This window comes from Notamacropus eugenii, chromosome 1 (genome assembly GCF_028372415.1).
Source record: "Notamacropus eugenii isolate mMacEug1 chromosome 1, mMacEug1.pri_v2, whole genome shotgun sequence".
NCBI classification, from domain to species: Eukaryota; Metazoa; Chordata; class Mammalia; order Diprotodontia; family Macropodidae; genus Notamacropus; species Notamacropus eugenii.
The window spans coordinates 334112748-334135072 of record NC_092872.1 but is presented as its reverse complement, the minus strand read 5'-3'; the positions used below and the strand labels follow the sequence as shown (position 1 = coordinate 334135072).

Sequence of the window (22325 nt, the reverse complement as noted above, 5' to 3'; positions counted from 1 at the left end):
AAAGGACTTTCTTTTTTGGAATATTTTAATAAAGTTGATTGTTTTTGCAACAATTTAAGAGACTAAATATAGCTCCTCACTAATATTTCTAAATACAAGTGATTATAAAGCATTCAATTTTTCCAAGTTTCATCAAAGGACATATTTTAAAGTAGTGATTGTAGACCATCAGTTTATTCAAATGCTAATTAAAGTCTGTTACTATAGAGACCAACAGAATTTTCCTACATTATTGTTTTATTTTTAAATTCCATCAATTATAATAAAATGTATCTTTATGTTGCTTTGTTATTGATAGGTTTACTAAGTATTAAATCTTCCCCAATAACTTTAACGTATAGTAGGATATAATCAAATGCTCATCTTTACCTATATCTGTTCATTTATCCACTTGAAATGCAAAAAAAAGGAAGATGTCAGTTAATCAATTACATAGGTCTTCAGATATGAACAATTCCCCTTGTCATTTCAATATCTGTGAGTGGAACCATTTAGGCTATTTTGCTTGCCAATCATTGTTTCATCATCAAGAGCTACAAATAGCACTGATACTTTTCTCTATTAAATGAGTCTTTTTAGGCTTAGCAATTCTACAAGCAATTATGGTGCTCAAAATCATTTTGATATCACAGACTTTTAAAAGTTTATTTTTATTTAAAGGCATTTGTTTTTCGGGAAAATCCTCATCTTGTCAATACATTTTGTCTGTATGCTTTCAACATCTTATTAAATTTATTAGATTTCACGCTATTTTTAGCTAAAGCATATTAAAAGCAAATTAAAAACAAAAAAATTAAAGCATATATAAAGCAAATAGACCAATTTTTACTGCAATAAAAAAACAATCATAACATTAATAACAGTACTCATTAACTGTAATAATAAATAAAATGAGATAAGTTCAAAAGAAGTTTAAACAAAGTGTCAAGACTTCTCAAGTGGGATAGATTACTTTTAACTGGCCAATAAACGATAAAACATTGGGAGTTTAGACATTACCTAGTCCAACTTTTTCATGTTTCAGATGAAGTCATGGAGGCCCAGAAAGATGACATTTCTTACCTAAGGTCATTATCTTGCTCTTCTTACCAATTCCTTAGAATGGCTGTCCCCTTTGAGATTTGAGAAATTGAATCTTATATCATAGCAAGTCCTTATTACTGTACCAAAGTATTCATAGGTGACCTTCTTAACTCCATCATTAGAAGAGTACAGAGTCCTGAGTATTCGTACTACCACTGGTCCAGCTCCAGCATAAACTTTTATTTAGGTAAAAAAAAAAAAAGCAATCAATATAAACATCGTATCCCTCAAGGGGAAAAGAAGTCACTTGGATGGAAAGGGAGTGGAAGTAGCAAGTAACAATGTGCCCAGAAACTTCATCCCAATGCATAGATGGTTGAAAATGTTGAATTACAAAATAGATCATGTCCCTCAACATGCATTATGTAACAATCATTTCCTGGTGGATTTTTCTTTTTTAAAAAAATCTGCTAAATTCTACTTCTGTCATTTGTTTTTAACCTACTCTTTTATTTCTGCATATATGGACATATCACATAATCGGCAAGCCCTTCTTTATAACAAGAGAAAAAATGAAAGAAAGAGAAAAGCAGTTCAGTAAAATTGAGTCCAATAGTATATGCAGTGTTCCACACCCACAGTTTCCCATCTCTGCATACTACTTACAGTTTGGGGTTTTGTTCTTGTTATTTCCATTCACACTACTATAGTCAATGTGTATATTATTTTTCCTTGTTTACTTTGTATCAATCCATCTAAGTCTTCTCATGCTTTTCTAAAGTCTTATTGGCATTTGTCTTTTTTTTATTAAATTATTTTATTTATTTTTAGTGTTCTACAGTCACTTCCATATATCTTAGATTTTTTTCCACTCCCTCCCTCTCCTTTACCCCTCCCTCCCCACTACCTCCCTGAGACGATGTACAATCTTATATAGATTCTACACATCCATTCCTATTAAATACATTTGCACCTTAGTCATGTTGCATAGAAGAATTAAAATGAATGAAAGAAACCATAAAACAAAACAAAACATAATACAAAAGAAAATGATCTGCTTCATTCTGTGATCCAATTCCATCGTTCTTTCTCTGGGTGTGGAAGGCATTTTGCCTCAAGAGTAGTTCAGGAATTTTTTAGTCCTTGCATTGCAATGAAGTACTAAGTTTACCAGAAAAATTCCTTGCACACTGTGGTTGTTGCTGTGTACAAAGGTCTCCTGGTTCTGATCCTTTCACTTTGGCCTTTGTCTTTTAATGAATGATATAATAAGTTTAGAATATACCCTTTTTTTTAAAATGAATGATATGATGTGTTTAGGACAGTTTCTTGAAGTGTGGTCCACAGACCCTTGGAGGGTCCCTTAGACCTTTTTCAGGATTCTATGAGGCTAAAACTATTTTCAAAACAATACCATGAAGTTAGTTGGCCATTAAAAAAACTCTTCCTTTTCTCAACTACATATTTGTGTGAGACCATATTTGTTGCATACACTTGAACCAAGATAACATATTATGATAGATTGAATTCAGCTGCAGTATGAGACTTCAGATGTCTTCTATTAAATCAGACATTAAAGAACTATGCAAAAATATGTAAAACAATGTTATTTTTCTCACAATTTTTTGTTTTGGAAACTACAAAGTTATTTTTCAAAAATACATTATTTATATTAGCATGTAATAAGTTTATTACTGTCATTTTAAGGAATTAATAATTATCTTGCCAGTTTTAATTTCTAATATAGTTAATATTACTGAACACGGCTTAAAGAGAGCATAGTAACACAGGAAACACTCTCACCATTCTGCGTCAACTTGCTGTTGCTCTCTAGTTTATTTTTTAAGTTGTGGAGTATTCAACCATTTGTTGAAATGTTTGTACTTAAGTTAAGAAATGCAATTATTATTTGACAATTAAAACAGCCAGGGTTACACTCATTTGTGTTTAGCTTCCTCTCCAGTGCCAGCAGCGCCTCTTCTACAGTTGGAAGATTGTTGCACACACAACAACAGTGCTACATTGTCATGGAAACAGCCACCTTTATCACCAGTGATGGCAGAAGGATATATTCTGGAACTGGATGATGGAAATGGTGGTCAGTTTAGAGTAAGTAAAGAATCTACCTTGTTTATTTGGTTTTCTAATTGCATGTTGTAAGTGAGGGAAGTCATAACTTTTAAAGTTATTTTTAAAATAATTGGGCAGTTATTGGGCAATGTGGATTGTTGCTGAGAGCACTGGTCCTGGAATCAAAGGACCTGGATTTGAGATCATGTGACATTGCTCCAATGTAGGGCCCTAGGCAAGTCATTTTACTTCGCTGAACGTTTAGCTCCTCATTAATAAATGAGCATCATAATGATTTCACTACATTCTTAAGAGGCTGTCAAAAGGCAAACAATTTGTAAACCTTAAAGTATTTTAAAATGTGAATTTCTCTTTTCATCTTTATGTACTAAAAGGCTCAGTGATCACTACTATTCTAGTAGAAAATTTGGTGGATTATCTAAAGTATGCATTTATCATCTCTCATTTTCTCTGTTTCTCTACATCCTGAACATCACTTCAAACTCAACATGTTTAAGTTGGAAATTATCCTTGCTCTACCCTTCTCTCCAGCTTCTTGCTTTCTATCAACTATTATTCCATTCAAAGTCAGAAACTCAAAAATATCTTCAAGTTCTTCTTCTCTCTAAGCCTGTACATCCAGTTACCAAGTGCTATCATTTCTTTCACGCAATGTCCCTGGGACCCTTTTTAATCTCGTGAAAAATAAATGTAATATTTTCCCAGCCAGTCTCCATCTGTCTAGTCTTCTGTTGTCTATCTCATACACTTTTTGCCAGATTAATATTTCTAAAACACAAATTTCATCATACCACTCCTCTCCTTAAAAACTTTCAGTATTTGCCAATCATCTACATAATCTACAACTCCTATATTATAAACTAAAATAAATATTTAGCAAGCATTCACTCTGTATCAAGTACTGTGCTAAGTACTAGAGATATAAACAAAAATAATAAAGACAATAACTGCCCTCAAGGAACAGTCTAAGTTTAGGGGAGGAAACATAGAGAAAAGAAAACTGAAGGGAATGGTGCCAAAGTATAACCTGTGAGGGGTGAGATGGTGAAAAGCATGATGAAAATGATTGAATCAAAATGAGGCAGAGCTGCTGGTAGTCAATGAAGAGGTGTCTAGGATTTTGAGTTCTTTTTAAAGGGAGTCTATGGAATTGATTTTTGCTATTCCTTGCAGCCTTCTAATAAGAAAGACAGAAACAAATAAGGGCACCGATTAGACGTAAGAAGTAAAGCTAAATCAATGTCCATGCTGATGAATTTGCCCTAGTGATGTGCTTATTCTGGGTGGGGCGTGATGAAATGACAGTAGAGTCAAAATCAAGCAGAGCAGCTAGTGGCAAATGAAGAGATGTCTGAGAGTTCTACAAAAGAACATTATAGAGTATATATTTTTTATTCCTGCCTCTCTTTTACTTCTTCTGAGTCTTCTGTTTTACTGAGGCAGCTAGGTGGCACAGAGATAGAATAGAGTAGGACAGAGAAATGAACCTGGAGTGAGGAAGACCTAGGATCAAATCTAGCCTCAGATGCTTACTAGCTGTGTAATCATAGTCAAGTGATTCTATTTGCCTCTGTTTCCTCAACTATCAAAAGGGAACCTCTCAGCACTGTTTTGAAGATCAAATGTATTACTATCTATAAAAGCACTTAGAACATGGCTTAGTACAGCACATAGTAGATGCTTAATGAGTGCTCATTCTCACCCTCATGCCTCCTTATCAAACTGACCTATTTACTGTCCCCATATATGTTTTGTTTCTTCCCATCTCCATGCATTTGCTCAAAAATTATCCCTACCTAGAACAAGGTTCCTCATTATTTATTCTGGTTATAACTGGGGAGTAGTGGGGAGGGTGAAGTATACTCTCTCAGATTCCAGTTCTGGGCTCTTGTCAACTTGGTTCTATCCTGGGAAGCCTGACTACAAAATGAGAGTCAAGCTCTTCTTATGTGCCCCTGACTCAATTACTTTCTCATCCCACTCCACAGCAGAACTCTAAGGACAATTACTTAAACCAAACTTAGGTTTGGCTCACATCTAGGGCCTCCCCAAAAGAGAAAAAACAGGATCCCCTCTAGAAAGGAACTAAATGTCATAGGTAGATCACCTATAAGTGAATTAGGAGAGTTATTAATTGCATTAACCACAAAAGACATGTCTAAACACAAAATATTCATATTTTCACTTTATCTGACAAAAATTTAAAATGGTAAACCATCACTTTTATTCTATTTTCCTAGGAGGTTGATGCCTAAAATATTATATATTTTGTGGGACTGTTCAACAGACATCTTGTCTTTACCTCAGCTCTGTACTTACTGAAAGCATTTACTTCAGTTCCATATCTTCAGACAAACCAGATCATGGCTAGGGTTTATTGTCCTCTTACTGGTCATCTTCTCTAAGAAGGCTATACTTACAAAAAAAATGCTTTTTCCTTCCAATTAGCACAAACTCAGGAATTCTTGATCTCCCAAGATAGCTATTATATTTGAAAAGTCCATCTCTTAGGATTACTCTCAAAGAGGAGTAGGCAGCCAAAAACTTGAAATCTAGTCTCTGGCTCGTCTAGGTCAGCAGACTTGTTGCCATATATGGGTAGTAACAATGGCTGCCAGGGGGAGAGAAGAAGAAACCCTCTCTTCCCACCATACAAAATATAGGAAAATCTGTAGACATCCCAGGCCACATATTCAAAAGGAAAGAAGAACAAAAGATGTAAAACCTATTGAGTTGGCAGGTATTCAATGATCAGATAGGATGAGAAGATGGTACATGAAGACCAAAAAGAAATTTCTGGTGGTACAATAAGCCAAAATACAACTTTGATGAAAAGATAGCCAGAACAAAGGTGCAGCCCTATTCCTAATCATGCTCTATGAGGCCAACTCTAATCCAAACTTACCAGAAGAAAAATTGCCATCTAGAAACAATTTTTAGGAAGACTACTCCAAAGCACTAATAATGGGAGAAATGAAAATCAAAACAATTTTGAGTTTTCATTTCATTCTCAACAAAATGGCAAAGATAATAAAAATAGGAATAGTTAATATTAGAAAAGTTGTAGAAAGATGATCCACACTATTGCAGGACCAATGAATTGATCCAAACTTTCTGGAAAACAATCCTGAATTATGCTTTTTAAAAAAAGATTAAAATATTCTTTGACCCAAAGCTACTACTGCTAGGCATATATTCTAAAAAGAAAACTGGAGATATAAAGAAATTCTATATATCAAAATAGCAGAAGTTTTGTAATAGGAAAGAACTATAAACAAAATAGTGGAAAAAACTGATGAATTACTAAAAAAAAAAATATATGGTAAATGAATATAATAAAATATTGCTATTCTATAACAAAAGAAGAATCACAAATATTGAGAATTGAAAAGGACCTTAGTGGCCATCTAATGCAACCCAACACAAGAGGAATCCCTCCCATAACACACTGGACAAGTAATCATCTAGTTTCTGATTGAAGACTCTAAATAGGGATCAGTCTACACCTCCCTAAGTAGCCCATTTGACTTTGTGATAACTGTAGTTGTTAAGAAATTTTTCCAAACATCAAACCTAAACTTGCATCTTAGCAGCTTCCACTCCTTGCTATCGGTTTTGCCCTCAACACAAGAAAATAAAACAAGCCTAGTCCCTTCTTCTAATATAATCTTTTCAAATAATTGTATTTTTCCTGGAGTCTTCCCTACTGAGGGCTAAACACAGCCAGTTTCTTTAATTGATGTTTACATGACATGAACTCAAGTCCCTTCATCATCTGGACAATCTCCAGAAAAATGAACTGTGGGGTCCTTCCAAAAACTAAACTATAGTGTCCCTAACTGAACGCAAAACTCCATATGAGGTCTGATGAGGACAACACACAGTGGAATTGTCACTTCCCTATTCCTGGAAGTTATGCTCCTCTATGCCCAAGATTACATTTATTTTTTGGCTGCCATATCTAACTGCTGGCTCATCTTGAGCTTACAGTGAATGGAAAATCTCAGATCCTTTTCAAAACTGCTATCTATGACTCCCCTATCTTATCCTTGTGAAGTTTGGTTTCTTTTTGGTATCAAAATGCAAGGTCTTATATTTATCTTTAATTCAATTTCCTTAGATTCAACCCAATACTCTAGACTGTCAAGATCTTTTTATATTCAAATTCTAAGATTCACTGTTATCTATCCTTCACAGCTTTACATTATTTTCAAATATGATGAGCTTACATGCCATTTAGGCTTTCATCCAAGTCATTGATAAAAATGTTAAATTGAGTAAGACCAAGCACAGATCCCTAGGGTGCTCTACTAGAAAACTGACTCATTGATATTGTGCAGTTAACAACTACTCTTTGAGTATAGCCATCTAACAGGTTTGATTCCCTATGATTGTATTACATGTCTAACTCATATTGTCTCCAAAAATAACATGAGATATTTATCAAATCCTTTGCTAAAATCTATATAAAGTATTTCTACAGCACTTCCTTCATCTGTTAATTTAGTATATCCCAAAAAAGGAAATGTTAATTTGGCAAGATTTGTTCTTGATGAAATCTATAATAGCTGCTTCCCTTTCTATATATTCTCTTGCCATCTCTTTCATGATTTGTTTTATAATTATTTCTGGAATTAAAGTCAAGCTGCCCAACTTAATGTTTTCAGATTCTGTTCTTTCCTTGTTTGAAAAGTGGAACAATGTTTGCTTTTCTTCAATCTTGTTGTATCTCTCCCATTTTCCACAATCTCTCTAATATTACTGAGAGTGGTCAAGCCATCCCAAATTTCCAAGTCATTTTGGATCCAAGGATGAAGTTTTTCTTAGCCATGTGACTAATACGGCAGTTAGATGGAGTTTTTTCCTTGCTTTGTTATCCACTTCTCTTTGGTCATATTCTAACTATCATTTCAGGTATAAATATCATTCTTCTTTGTAGAGAAACAAAAGTAAAAATTGAACATATCTGCCTTCTTCCTATTGTCATTTGCAATTATTTCAATCAAATATCTCTTCTCCTTTCCCCCTCAGTATAGTAAATAAATAGCATTGTTGTTCTGACCTTCCCTTAAGAGCCTTAGCCCATTCTAAGCTTTATTATTTCTATATACTATTTTTGCAGGGCTATCCCACCCTCAGAGTCATTCTGTGTTACTGGATCTTACATGTATATACTATAAATTTTCTTTTTAAAATCTAAATTTGTTGTTAAATTCCCTTGCTATGTTTTAAAAAATCTCACTTTGTTCTTTATTAGAATTGTTTTCCTTTGCACCTTCAGAACACCATTCTTGTGGATCTTTCTTGCCCACCGAGCAGACTTCCCTTGAAGCATTTTAGTCCATAATATCTTTCCTCTCACTTCTTTTAAATCTGCTTTCCCTAAATCTAGGGTGTATGACAGACGACGCTGGGGCTATCCCTTCTCTTATCATAAACGTTAGGATAGAGTGGTCAGTTCTCCTAAGGCTCCCATAATTTCCATCTCAGTAATGTTTCTTCCTCCTTTGACTAAGAATTTGATCCAGAATAGAATTTCTCCTTGTTGATTCTTTCATCTTTTGATAGTTGAAATTATCACTAAAGTATGTTAAGAAATTATTGCTTCTCCATGCCACATAGAGAAGGGTCTAGCCGATAACTGGATGATTGACGTCCCCTATCTCTACCATACTATGTTTTTGCATCAGGTTTGAGATCAGGTTTTTCAACCTTCTTTTTTATTTCCTCTTTCTGGACTTGGGATATTTCAACACTAGGAAGCTTTTTTTTGATGCAATAGAAGTTGTTAGGGGAAGGAATTGGTCAGCTGCTGTAGTGTATTCACAGATGAATGACAATGTGTTAATAAGTATAAAAATCTTTTCCTTTTATAAATGTTTACAATATGACACCTCTCTGACTTAATGAAAAATAATTGACCATCCTTTGATATGATTCTTAAATTTTACAATTTGACAGTTTGTTGGTTCAAGAGAGCTAAAGAAAGAGCCAGCAGGCAAGAAAGAACCCAGTTTTTTACCACTTGGAAGAAGGGGAGGAGAGAATTTCTTCCCCTACTTTCCACTTCTTGGCCATGATATCAAATAGTGGAGCTACTTCCCTAGAAGGAGATATTTCATCCAGATGTTGGAGAACAGCAAAGCTTCCAGAACCAGTTTTAAGGAGCATCTCCTCTAATAGTAGAGAAGGCAGCCAGATATAGACTCAAAAGGAGCCTAGCCTCAACAATTGAATTGAGCTGCAGAAGGGACTCAGTAGACAAAATTATTTCTAGGACCTACAGGGTTAGATTTGTGAATTTCCTTAACCCTATATTTTCCCTTCACATGTGATTTATTCCCATTTTAACTCACTTTATGCCCATTCTTCTCAAGGACATTGGGAAACCAAGGTGTTGTGTTAGGGTGTTTTTGTGGCAACTATATTTATTGTGATATCTTAGTAAATGTCCTTGCTGTGAGTTAATTATATCTATTGACTGATAATGGAAAGCATACCAGTAGGGGTTCATTAGACACAGACACAAGAGTTTAAATTCATGGGTTATATTAGAATAGTAGAAACACTTGAACTCTGGGAACTCATGTTATGACTGTGAATACCAAGTTGGGAGTACTCCACAGGGGATGCTATAGTAACACTCTAAGATTTGGTAGACATAAAATCTAACAAGAGTTGTAAACTGGAAGCAATATACTGAAGTCATTATAAAATATAAAAGCATTATAAAATGAATTAGGAAACAGAACTTAACAATTCATTACTTACAAGAAACATTCAAAGATGTCAAAATATGTGAAGGGATCATTATGATTTATCATACTTCATCACAATGAAAAAAAGCTGAAATTGTGACCATGGTTTTAGGGTAATTTAATAAATAACATCAAGACAGAAAACCAGGCAAATTAGATTCTGTTTACGTGGAATTAGTTGCCAAGTATGGTTGATGCTTTCTCAGTATCTCTCGTATCTGTCCTCTGTTCTCTACTCACAAAGCCTCTTTATAGATTAGGCTCTGATTACCTCTTGCCTGGACTATTGTAATAGTGGTCTATGGGGTATTCAAGGAGGACTAGAATCTTGAGGGCTTGCCAAACCCTTCTCAAGGCTTCTCATCCACCTTTAGTGTCTACTTAGCACACAACTTTCACCTGTGGCTCCAAGAAACTGTAGCATGCACAATGACTACAACCCTGGCTAAACCAGGTTGAGGATCACCAATAGGCCTCAACCCTTCAATGAGTTAAGGGATGTCTACCCCAAAGTATATGAAGACTTCCCTGGCCGAATGGGCACATAAGAACAAGCTGCTCCATTGGCTACGGAGGCAGCTAAAACAGGTGCTGTGGAGTGCTTAGAGTTTGGTCAGATAATAAAATGCCAAGGTTCTCCATTGCATCTTTGGCCTTCACCGGTCATCTTGACTTTTGTCCTGCCACTAGACTTCAGTGATTCTAGAAGAGAGAGTGAGGCAGAAGACTTTGTGCCACTCTGACTCACTTAAATCCAATTCACACACCAGTCACCCCATGATGTCATTGGTTATTTTTAAAAAATGGAAGATAAATAACAACAGCCTTACAACTGGTCTCAGTGACTCCAGTCTCTCCCTTTCTTCTTCTAAACTCCAAAGTGATTTTCCTATAATACAGACCGGGCTACATCAATCTCCCTATTGGAAAAAAATCATTAGCTCCCTATTGCCTCTAGGTTAAACAACACAAATTCCAAAGTAGGACATTAAAATCCTCCATAATTTTATTTTGTAAGACCCTTAAAATACTCTATTCCAGTCAAATTGGACTATTAGGTTTTCTTTTTCTGTGCACAACAATTCAACTTGAGTTCATAATATAATAGATTTAGAACTAGAAGGAACTTCAATTATCAACTAGTACAACTTACTTCTCCCCCATTTTAGAGATAAGGAAAATGAGGCCCATTAAGGTTAAGTAGTTTGGCCAATGTCACACAAGTACTATCAGAGGTGAGATTTGATCCAATGTTTTTGGACTCTAGAAGTAGTGCTCTTTTCTACCATACTGTCTCATGTCTCTTATTTCTTCCTCATAGAACCCCTCATCCCCTCAAATCTCGTTTCAAGTGAGATCTTTTCTAATGTTCTCAGTCATTAGTGCTCTATCTTAAAATGACTTCATAATTATTTTTTACTTATTTTGAATTTATTTATGTTGTATAACTCCTACCCTAATCCCTGCCCGCAGTCCCTAGAAAATAAACTCCTTAGGAGAAAAGACCTTTTCATTTTGACATTGTATTCCCAGAGCCTAGCACTTAATACACACATAGTAAATGTTTTTTTAGTTGAAATGAAGGTAGATAATGAAAAACATCACTATTAAATATAAGCATATCAAATAGCATAGCAATATTCTATTAAAATGTGTAATTCTCTTCTGTTTGGTCAAATTGTAGGAGACTAACATTTCTTTTTCAGAACTTGATCAAACAAAAGGGAATTATAGATTTTAATAGAATATTGGAAAAATTATTTGCTAGACATACGGTGATTGTTCATTGGGAATCTTAGAGAATATACCTATGTTTTATAATCATAGAGCACCTTTACAAATATTGTCATGTTCTAGGGCATATAGGACTCATAGATAAATCCAGAAAGGTGGAAATATTAAGCATATCAGAAATCAAATATAAGAAAATAGGTAAAAATAAGAAAAAAGATTCAGACCCCAAAGGATACCAAATAATCATTTCCTAAACAAATGAATATGTCAAAGAACAATCATATAAACACTGAAAAACTATGTTAATGAAAATGACAACATTGATATAACATGCTGAATTTTGCTAGAAGTAAATAGAGCTTTCTTTGGTAGTTTTTTTCCTGGGGATAAGTCATAAGATTAGCCTTTAATTTAGAATTTCCCAATTCCTGCTCATTGAAATTTATATGCCGTAACCATGTTTTCCCGCTGATTTTAACCCTGTATAGGACACAGCTGAGAAGAGCCAAGTCTATCAAAGTTGGTCATCGCACAACATTGCTGTTACTGTGTGTGATGTTCTCCTGGCTCTGTCATGAGTTGGATTTTAAAGGATTAATAGCATTTTAACAGTGGGGAGTTGTGGTTAGGAGGAAGGGATAGGAAGGGATATAATCAAGAATAATAAAGTATGTATAAAGATTCAGAGGTGGGAAAATACAAGATTTATCTGAGGACAAAGAATGATTCAATTTGACTAGACAGAGGAAAGCATGAAATGGGAAGAGAATTCTGGCAAGGTAAAGTTTTGTTTTTTTTTTTAAATAGCATACTTTATCCGGAAGATATGTTCTGGACAAGTGGGTTTCATCTTTACCTTTAACATGGTGTAATTGTTTTGTCAAATGTCCTCCTGTTCTATTTTGTCAGAAGCCATTACTATTCCTTGATAACATGCTGAGCTCTTGGTCACCACTGTATCAGTCAAGAATATATTTTAGAAGACATTGACATCTTATCAAATATCATTGATAGCAGTCATAATTGTAATGCAAACCTTCCCTTCCTATTGAAACAGTACCATGTCTTATATGCAAGAGGCATAGTGTTATTCCAAAGAGATGCTATAGAGCGTTCAAAAAATTTCAAGTAAAATAATAATAATAAGCTTATCCTGTCATCACAGATCTCATTTAAAAGTCTCAAAACTCTTATCCTAAAAATGTTGGTATTAAAATGCTGAATGTTAAAAATTGTTTTTGCGTGCAACTGGGAAACAAGCTGTACAGGCAATGGGGTATAGAAATCTATTTAGCCCTACAGGAAAACAGAGGGGAGGGAGATGGAAGGGGGGGGAGATGATACAAGGTAGGACAGCCTGGGGGAAGGGGTGAATGGGGTGGGTGCTGTCCTGGAGTGGGGAGTGGGGAGAGATGGAGAGAAAATTTGGAATTCAAATTTCTGTGGAAGTGAATGTTGAAAACTGAAAAATGAATTATATATTAAAATATGATCTTTCTCTTTTTTTTAATCAGGAGGTGTATGTTGGAAAGGAAACAATGTGCACCGTGGATGGTCTTCACTTCAACAGCACATACAGTGCTCGAGTCAAAGCCTTTAACAAAACAGGAGTCAGCCAATACAGCAAGACCTTGGTCCTTCAGACATCTGAGGGTAAGGCACTTCAGCAGTACCCCTCAGAACAAGAACTGTATAGCGTCTAAAATTACTGCCAAAGCCCCTAAACAAACACTACCATTGCCCATATTACTAAAAGGTTTGGGTTTTTTTTGGCTTAACCTATATATTTTGTCACAAAGTTGTTACTTTTCTGATACTTTGAATAAATATGTAGCATTAAAATGTGAAAGTCTGCTGCTCAGAGTTTGCATTTAAACAATTCCAATCAATTTTAAAAGGTAGATAGAGATAGAGACAGAAAGAGAGATGATAGCTAGAGATAGGGATAGATATGTTCAAAGAACTCTAGATTAATACTCTAAAGAAATGCGTTTTCAAATGTGCTCCTCTCATCATTAGGCTTTGGAACAAGCTCCCATGACCAAAAGACAAGCACATTTCTAAATTGTGTTCAGATGTTTTTAAATATCTCTGTAGCTCGTGCTATTTCCTTAACACAACCTGTAGAATATTCTCAACAGTGTTACGGGGATGGGAGTTGTTTGTTGCTTTGTTTTCATTATTGTTGTTGTTGTGTGTTTTTTGCTTAGTGGACTTTAGGTAAAAGCATGCTTTGTTAGAACGTGGCATTCAGGAAGAGTTCGTATTCTATGTAGCAGCACTGGGATGCTCCACTTTCTCATGTAAAAGTAATCACATTCACATGAGAAATAGACTTACCTGGAAGTACCACATAGAAAGAGAAGAGTGAGGCTATATTACCTCATCATCTCCATCTTTGTCTCCTGTTTGATTTAAAGTGATAATTGCACTACCTTCCAAATCCAGGAAACATTCTCCTCTTTCTTGTATAGCTCATACCACACAGTATATCAAGCTCAGAAAACAACCTTGAATCTGATGGCCAGTCCTATTATCTTAAGCATTTTGTTATACATTTTATTTTAAAAGCATGTCATAAAACTCATGTGAAGGTTTAGAGACTGCCATCAATGTCAAAGCATTTTTTCAAACCATCCAAATGAAGTTTTACCGCATAGAAGTAACATCACTTTAGCTTTCATGTCTCCCTTTTTATGTTTTCCAGAGCATTGTTTTTCTCAATTTTATTTGGTAATGTATGGTCCTGGAACATTGAGAATTATGTTTGTAAGAATAACCCTATTATGTGTTTTAAAGATGCTTATTTGGTAGGGAAATAACTGCAAATATCATGTAAATTGTGTTGATGTTTAGAAACACTTTGGGCCACATTTTCATAATTTCTACACGGATAAAGTTGCAATTTTGGAAACATAGTTTTCTCTCCTGGACAGAGCTATTAATTTTAGAGTAAATGCTTTAATTCTTAAAGAGATATATTGATGTTTTGTCTGATTCTTTAAAATTCTGAAAGAAGTTATTCTAACTGCCCTTTGAAGAATCTCAAAACAGCTGCCTTAATTTATGTCTTTAAACCAACTGACTAGCAAAGAGAAAAAAAGACAAATGATGGAAAGAATTTACTATGAGGCTGCTATTACATACCATCAGACTCCTTGGAAAACTATTTCTATTCATCATAAAATATGGCCCAAAAGTCCACCAGAAATATCAAAACTTTATTAATATGACAGGTGGAACACTTAAGATTCCCTTTTCAAAATATAATATCAAGAAGCAGATATTCACTTTATTTTAATAATAATGATAATGTGTCTAATTCTGTATATTTCGATTTTAAAATTATGTAACATAGTAACAGATAGAGGGATGCTTTCCATGAGATATCTAATGAAGTGAAGGAACTGTAAAGTAAAATAAATGTCCTGAATTTTAAACTTGCACGGTTTCTACAACTATAGAAATATAAAGAAAATTCTATAACCCTATAGTTATTACTCCACATAAGTCATATTTCCTATAATAAAATAAAAGTCACATGTATACTTTCATGAGAATCTTGGTCTGTTCTGTGTCTTTTTCCCTTTTCCTCTTCCCATAGTAACACTCACAGCAAGGTAAGTTGTAACTTTAAAAAGCATATTTTAGAAAAATTAAACCAGAAAAATTCCAGTAGTAAGATTTCAAAATCCTCCTGCAACTAGGTTTGGGGAAGATAAAGAACTTTAAATAACATGAGTCCTTGACACATGTGGAGCTTACAGTTTTACTGAGGGGAAAGAAACAAATACAGAAAACTATAACGCGTAATATTACATAATAGGTACAATATGGAGGTTCAATGCCAAATTCTATATGAGTTCCATGTCATTGATAATGGAGGAAGGGTGTCAGAGAAGACTCCATGGAATAAATAGCAATTAATTTGAGCTTTAGGCAGTAGGTAGCATTGAAGAAATAATGATAATAAATAGCATGAATAAAGAGTACACAGGTAAAAAATGTCAGGACTGTTTAGCGGACAGAGAGTTAATCAAGTCTGGCCATGGCATAACAGTGCATGAAGGAGAATAATATGAGCTATGACTGGAAAGACAAGGCTGAGGGAAGTTACATCATATTGTGAAGGGTCTTGAATTCCAAGGAAAAGAACTTAAGTTTACTTAGAAAATAGAGGACCACTTAAGATATGGCTATATCTATTATATATATAAGAATGTCAAATGTCAAATGAGAGAATAGTATGTCAAAAGAGAATAGTAAATGGATAGGAACTAGGAGAGATTTGGAAGTGGGAAATCAATTAGTTTATTGCAATACATTGTAATTGCAACATTACAAATGAATCTTAATGAAAGACTTTAATCAGTAAGATCAGAGAGTAGTAAGATGACTCATACCAGGGAAAGGAGACTTAGGGGATAGGGCTTTGAATCATAAGGTAAATGTGGAATTGAGAATACTTGGTAAGTGATTAGAAAAAAGCCTTGATAAAGACAAATTGCTATAAAAGTAAAAGTCAACAAAATTGGGTTTTTAATATTACTTTCAGAGGTCAATGAAGAAAAATTTATTAGATGAGACTTGCTATTTTAATGGTGTTCCATATTTTTTAATTAATTTTCTTATATCTTGTTAGTTTTCTTTGTGTTTCTCTTTTCTTGTAGGTTATAAGCTTATGAACATTGCCCCACATATATATTATCTTGCAAATTCCTCTGAATAGGTAACTGATTTCAAAAATTATGATATTTACATTGTAAATACTACTTACAGTAAGTCTAAATTTTATTTACAAGCATTTTAAATGAATTTTAATCACTTGTCATCACTATACTCTAGTCATAACAACAACATAATAGTAATAGCCAACATTTATGTAGTATTTACTTTACTGAGCTAAGCATTACATTTGGTCTTCACATCAATCCTAGGAAGTTGGTATTATGATTAACCTCATGCTACAGATGATGAAACTAAGGCAAATAGAGATGAAGTGATTTATCCAGTGTCACACAGGTGGCCAGTGTCTGAGGCCAGATTTGAATTTGTCTTAATGACTCCAGGGCCAATGTTCTATCCATTAGTGCTACCACTTGCCTAGACAGAAAAAAAACATCCTTTTCTTAGCTTGAGGTTTCTACCCCTGCAGTGAGAGACTAAGTAGCCAGATATGAAAGAACACTAATAATATTATTAGTACTAATAATACTAATAATATCAAAGAATACTAATAATATGATTATCAAAATAATCATGAATCTGATTTTTGAAGGCAAAAATGAGTAAGGTTACAAAAATGTTGTAAATTATAATCAAAGTTAAAAGAATTCATGTTTATATTTCTAATCCTCACTATTTTTTTCCTATAATTTTTATGTACCTATCTGAGCCTGTCTTTAAGATATTATTTTTAGTAGCTTCCTACTTTGGTTATCTGAAAAAAAAAACAAGTGAAAATAATTTTAATTTTATACAGAAATCATTTTGTGCTAACATTCACTAAAATATACACTGACATTTTCATTTTTCATTTACAGAAGTTCTATTCTCAGGTTCCCTAAAAGATTTTGTAAGTATTATGTAAGCTGTTGGTAGCAGATGGTTATCAGTTTAGGCCAAGAAATGAAAAAGAATCTCCAAGGTCATGTGACTAGAAAAATGATAGAGTAGTCACTTTCCCAAAAAACCACTTCAGCTTTTCAGCTAAAAGGACATTATAAAGTTCTGGAGTTATTATAACTAAATATAAAAAAGTAGACAAGTTCATGAAAAGGTAAAATTCTTCTCAAATTACCACTTGAGAATCCGAATACTTAAGGTGTTCACTCAAAACCCATCCCCAAACCGCCTCCATTCACTCCTGAAAGAAGTAGGAAAAAAACCTTACAGGCTTGTAGAGGGTACATGTCAGTGACTCTTCATGGATCACCTCCCCCCTCCCATTTCACAAGAAACACAGACTCTAGCCACATGTAAAAAGAGAGTAGAGGGAGGAATCAATCCGGGTATCTGTGGCAATTTTATCAAAGCTGAAGAAGAGTGAACTGGCACCCAACTAGGATCAGTTTTGTCCTTCTAGAAAGTACAGGGACCTACATCTGACCTAGGTTATATTCCTGAAGGGAAGAGGGCTGTCAGGATTATAGCTAAGTCTCTGGAATCTAGCTACAAGCAAAAGGGGAAGGGGAATGGGAATGAAAGTGAATGATAGCACATAAGGAACTATATAAACAAAAGGATTCTAAAACTAGAATATGTAATAAATAAAACCTCAATGAGAATAAGACTTTGAATATATATAATAATGAGAATGCCTGATGAAAAACAAGATCTTACGGAAACAATAGAGTGTATGGAACAAATTCCAGAATTGTTGAAAGGAAAATGAAATCTATAAAAAAGAAATTGTTTTGTACTACAACTGTTAACTAATAGTAATAGCTAGCATTTATATAACTCTTTAAGATTTACAAAGCATTTTATATTTTCTCATTTTATCCTCAAAACAACTGTGGTAGGTAAGAACTATTATTATTTCAATTTTATAGATGAAGTTAAGTTACTTGTCCTAGCCATACAGTTATTAAATGACTTAGACTAGACTTGAACTCCAGTCTTCTTGATTGCAGGCTCAACACTCTTATTTATTGTGCAACTTAGCTGCCTAAAGCAGAAATTAGAACTCTCAATACAGAATTTTTTAAAAGAATCACAAATTAATAGATTAGGAGAAAAAAATTGAATCTAGAAACATGAGGGTGACTATGTAAACTAAAGAAGCTTACCTTGAAGATAGTATGCACAAAGATTAAAATAACTCCTTCAACAAGTATTTATTAATACTTGTGCCAGTTATTGTTCTAGAAGCTGGGGATACAGAGAAAAATGAAATAGATCTCACTCTCAAGAAGCTCATATTCTATTGAAACAATATGCACACCATAGGGAAATATAAATATGTAAAAGGTAAATAGAAACCAGTGGAGGAGGTGGATATTAGCACCTGAGGGTATGAAGAAATAAGAAGTGGCAGTTGAGCTCAAGCAATAAGTACTCACCACTTATTATGTGTGAGAAAATATGGTAGCCACTGGCATACATTTAAAGATAAAAAGTGAAACAATTTTTTCCTCATGGATCTTGTATCATTCAGATAATTCCAAAATTCTTTGGGCAATTTTATGTATTAAATTTTTTTAATTACACTAAGACTTTTGGGACATATTGTAAAGAAGAAATACACATATAAGTAGATATAGAATAAATAAAAACAAACAAAGTAGCAATTATATTGTGAGTTAAGGTTTGCAAAATACTTTACATATGTTATTTCTTTTTATATAAACCCTGGAAGGTACTATGACTTAGACACTATGGGGTCTAAGGCAGTATTTAAACAAAGGTTTTCTTGCTGCCAAGTCTGCCACTCAATTCATTGTACCATCTAGCTTGCCTAACAACAAAGTAGTCAAGGAGGGACAACATTTGTATTTGGGGGAATCCAGAAAAGCTTCATGAGTAGGAGCTAAATCTTCAAGGAAGGAAAAGATTCTGTATGGATGGGTATAAAAAGGGAATGCATTCCAGGCACAGGAATTGGCATAGAGACAAGAGATTAAGACCTTTGTGTGAAAAACAGAGAGAAGACTATTTTGGCTGGATCATACTGGGCAGGATGGGGAGCAATATATAATCATGCTATAATGATAGGTTGGGTCCAGGTTGTGAAAGACATTAAAAGTTAAATAGAGAGGTTGATATGTTGTACTAGAAATAGCAGGGAGCAACCGAAATTTACTAAATAGTGTGGCAAGGTCTATATAAAGGATGAATTGGAATAGAATGAAATAAGGCAGAGAGATTAAATGCAATATTTCGGGTCATTAGCTATCAACTATATGAAATCTAAGAGATATTGTTGCGGTAGAATTAAAAAATTTGAGCCTGGATATTTGGACTGAGAGAAATGAAGTATAACACAGAAGTTAGAAACCTTGGAGACTATAATGATTATAGCACTCTTGATAGAAATAAGGAAATTCAAGGGAAGGATTAAGTGTAAAAGATAATGAATTCTGTTTTGAACATGTAGAGTTTGAGGTATTTCTAGAACATCTAGAACATGAAAATGTATAATAGATCATGTGGGAAAAGAGCTCAGAAGAGACAGTAGGGATGAATATTTAGATGTGGGAATTATAGGCACAAATAAAGTCATTAAACATATGAAAATTGATGAGGTCATTAAGAGAAATTACGAAAAGTAAAATGGGGCCATGAGGGAGACAGAGGGCATGATATGGATGATGAGACAACAAGGTAAACTAAGGAGTGATCCTGCTGTACTAGTAGAACCAAGAGGGAGAAGACATCAAGATGGTGACTAGACCTATGATTTCATTAATAAAGGGAACTCCTGGTTCAGAAAATTGCCTCTACCAATACAGGTTGCCAAATTCTCCACAACTTATACTTTTAGATAGTTGCCTAGAGCATTCAAAGGTTAAGTGACTTGCCTAGGGTGACACAGTCAGTATGTTTCAGTGGCATAAACTGGATCTGGGGCTCTCTGAGCCTAATGTTAGCTCTTTATCCATCATATCACCCTGCTTTAGGAGGGAGTACTGTCATGAAAACCCAAAAAGAGAGAATACCTAGGAGAGTGAGGTCAACAGTCAAATGCAGAAAATAGGTCATAAAGGATGATAACTGAGGAGGGGAAGTAATATGTTGGGCAATTAAAGTATCATTGAGTTAGAGAGAGAAATTCATTTGAGTAATAGGGTCAGAAGCCATATTACAAAAGTTGAGGAGAGAGTACGAAGAGAGGAAGTGAGGCAATAATAATTCCTCTAAGAGTTTGGCTGAAAAGGGAAGGAGTGCTATATGACAATGGCTTGAGGGGATATTGGTATGTAATAAAATGTTAATTTTTGGTTTCTTTTGTTTTATTTTGTTGTTTGATATTTTTTCAGGATGTGGGAGACATGGGTATATCTGAAGTCAGAAATGTAGTAATTAGTAGACAGAGAAAGACTGATAATTAAAGATGAAGTTTACTGGAGAAGACAGGAGGGGATGGAAGCAAGGTCAAACATAAAGAAGTTGGTTACTTCCTTATCAGAGACTAGAGCAGGGGTGGGGAACCTGCAGCCTCCAGGCCACATGTGGTCTGTTGGTCCCCAAGTGTGACCTTTTGACTGAATCTTGTGAAGTTTGAATTCAGTCAAAAGGCCACACTTGAATACCTAAAGGGCCACATGTAGCCTGGGGTTGCAGGTTCCCCACCCCATGGACTAAAGGAAAGGAGAAGAGAGTAGAAGATGAAGTCAAAGGATTCTGAGATGAAGAAGATAAGGAGAGAAGAGGAAATCATTTTGAATGACCTCATTTTTTTTCTCAGTAATGAGGTAAGATCCTGTGAAGGTGGGGAAGGTGGAGGAGAGAGAAGCTTCAGGAGAAAAGAGAAAGCTGAGAACAGATTCTGTGGAGAGGGGCATAGAAAATCAAGTAGGGAAGAGGAAAATAATGCCTTGCTGCAGTGAAGGCCCATTTGAGATCAGAAATCATAAATGGATAGTATACCCAATCAGAATATTTGTTTGACTTCCCACAGGTCCCCTTAGCAGCACATGAGTAGAAGACATGTTGGGAGTAATGAAAAGTTGGAGTTTGCTAAGGGATGAATAGATTTTCAGGACAAGGAAAGAAATTTGTTAAAGGATCAAAATGGATTAAACACCTTAACCTCTCTACAAGCTCTCACTGCCCTTTGTGGGACAGTTGCAAGATGGATGGTTGCATAAATGTGAAGATAGGAGACAGGAGTATAAATTATGCTGTCCTACAAAGTCCATGGCTATGCAATAAAGGTACAATGATTCCTACAGTCTGTACACAGAGGAGGGAAGCTAAAAATTAAGGAGGACTTTGCAAAGGGAAGGGCTGAAATCAAACATTACAAAAGGGAAGTTCTCACTCTAGCAGGTGAAAGGAAAGGGGGATTTTGCTGAAGGGCATTTCAGTGGGAGAGGAGGTGTGGAAGAACGCCCTAATTAACAAAAGTTACTGGGAAAACTAGAGAACATTTTGAAAGAAATTAGGTTTAGACTAGCTGCTTATGCCATATCCCTTAAGAATGAAAAATCGAAAAGAATTAGAGCAGGTACCTTTCACAGCTATGACTGGAAGGTTATTTCTTTAACAAGAGATAGGAGTGATCACAAAAGATAAAAGAGATTATTTCAATTGCATGAAACCAAAAGCCTTCCACATGAAAAAGTAAGTTCAACTAGTATACAAAGGAAGTAGTCAATTGGGAAAAACATTTTTTTCAAATGTCTCTTAGAAAGTGAAGTAATAAAAATATGGTCATTTTCCCAATGGATAAGTGGTCACAGAATATGAACAATAATTTTCAAGAGAATTATAAGCTATTAACTACCATAGGAAAGAATGTTCTGAATCACTAAAAATAAGAGAAATCCATATTAAAATAATTGAAGTTTTATCTCACATTCATCAAATTAAGATGATAAAAATGGGAGTAGTCAGTTTTATAAGAGTTGTGACTATCCAACAACCAAATTAGAATGATGATTTTGAAGTAGAAATTTTCACTACTGACCCAAAGATTTAACTACTTAGCATATACTCCAAATAAGTCAAAGTATTTATGGCAGCGAAAAGTGGAAAATGTAGGTGAATATCAAT

At 34.5% G+C, this 22325-nt stretch overlaps 1 protein-coding gene across 3 annotated transcripts in view; it reads left to right on the top strand.

Annotated features, from left to right (window-relative positions):
- TRIM9 (tripartite motif containing 9) overlaps positions 1-22325 on the top strand; it is a 160603-nt gene that overhangs the window by 100205 nt on the left and 38073 nt on the right. For all 3 annotated transcript variants that reach the window (XM_072629826.1, XM_072629824.1, XM_072629825.1), the window contains exons 6-7: positions 2975-3132; positions 13121-13259. In XM_072629826.1, coding sequence (XP_072485927.1) covers positions 2975-3132; positions 13121-13259 — 297 coding nt within the window. The remainder of the gene's footprint in view (positions 1-2974; positions 3133-13120; positions 13260-22325) is intronic.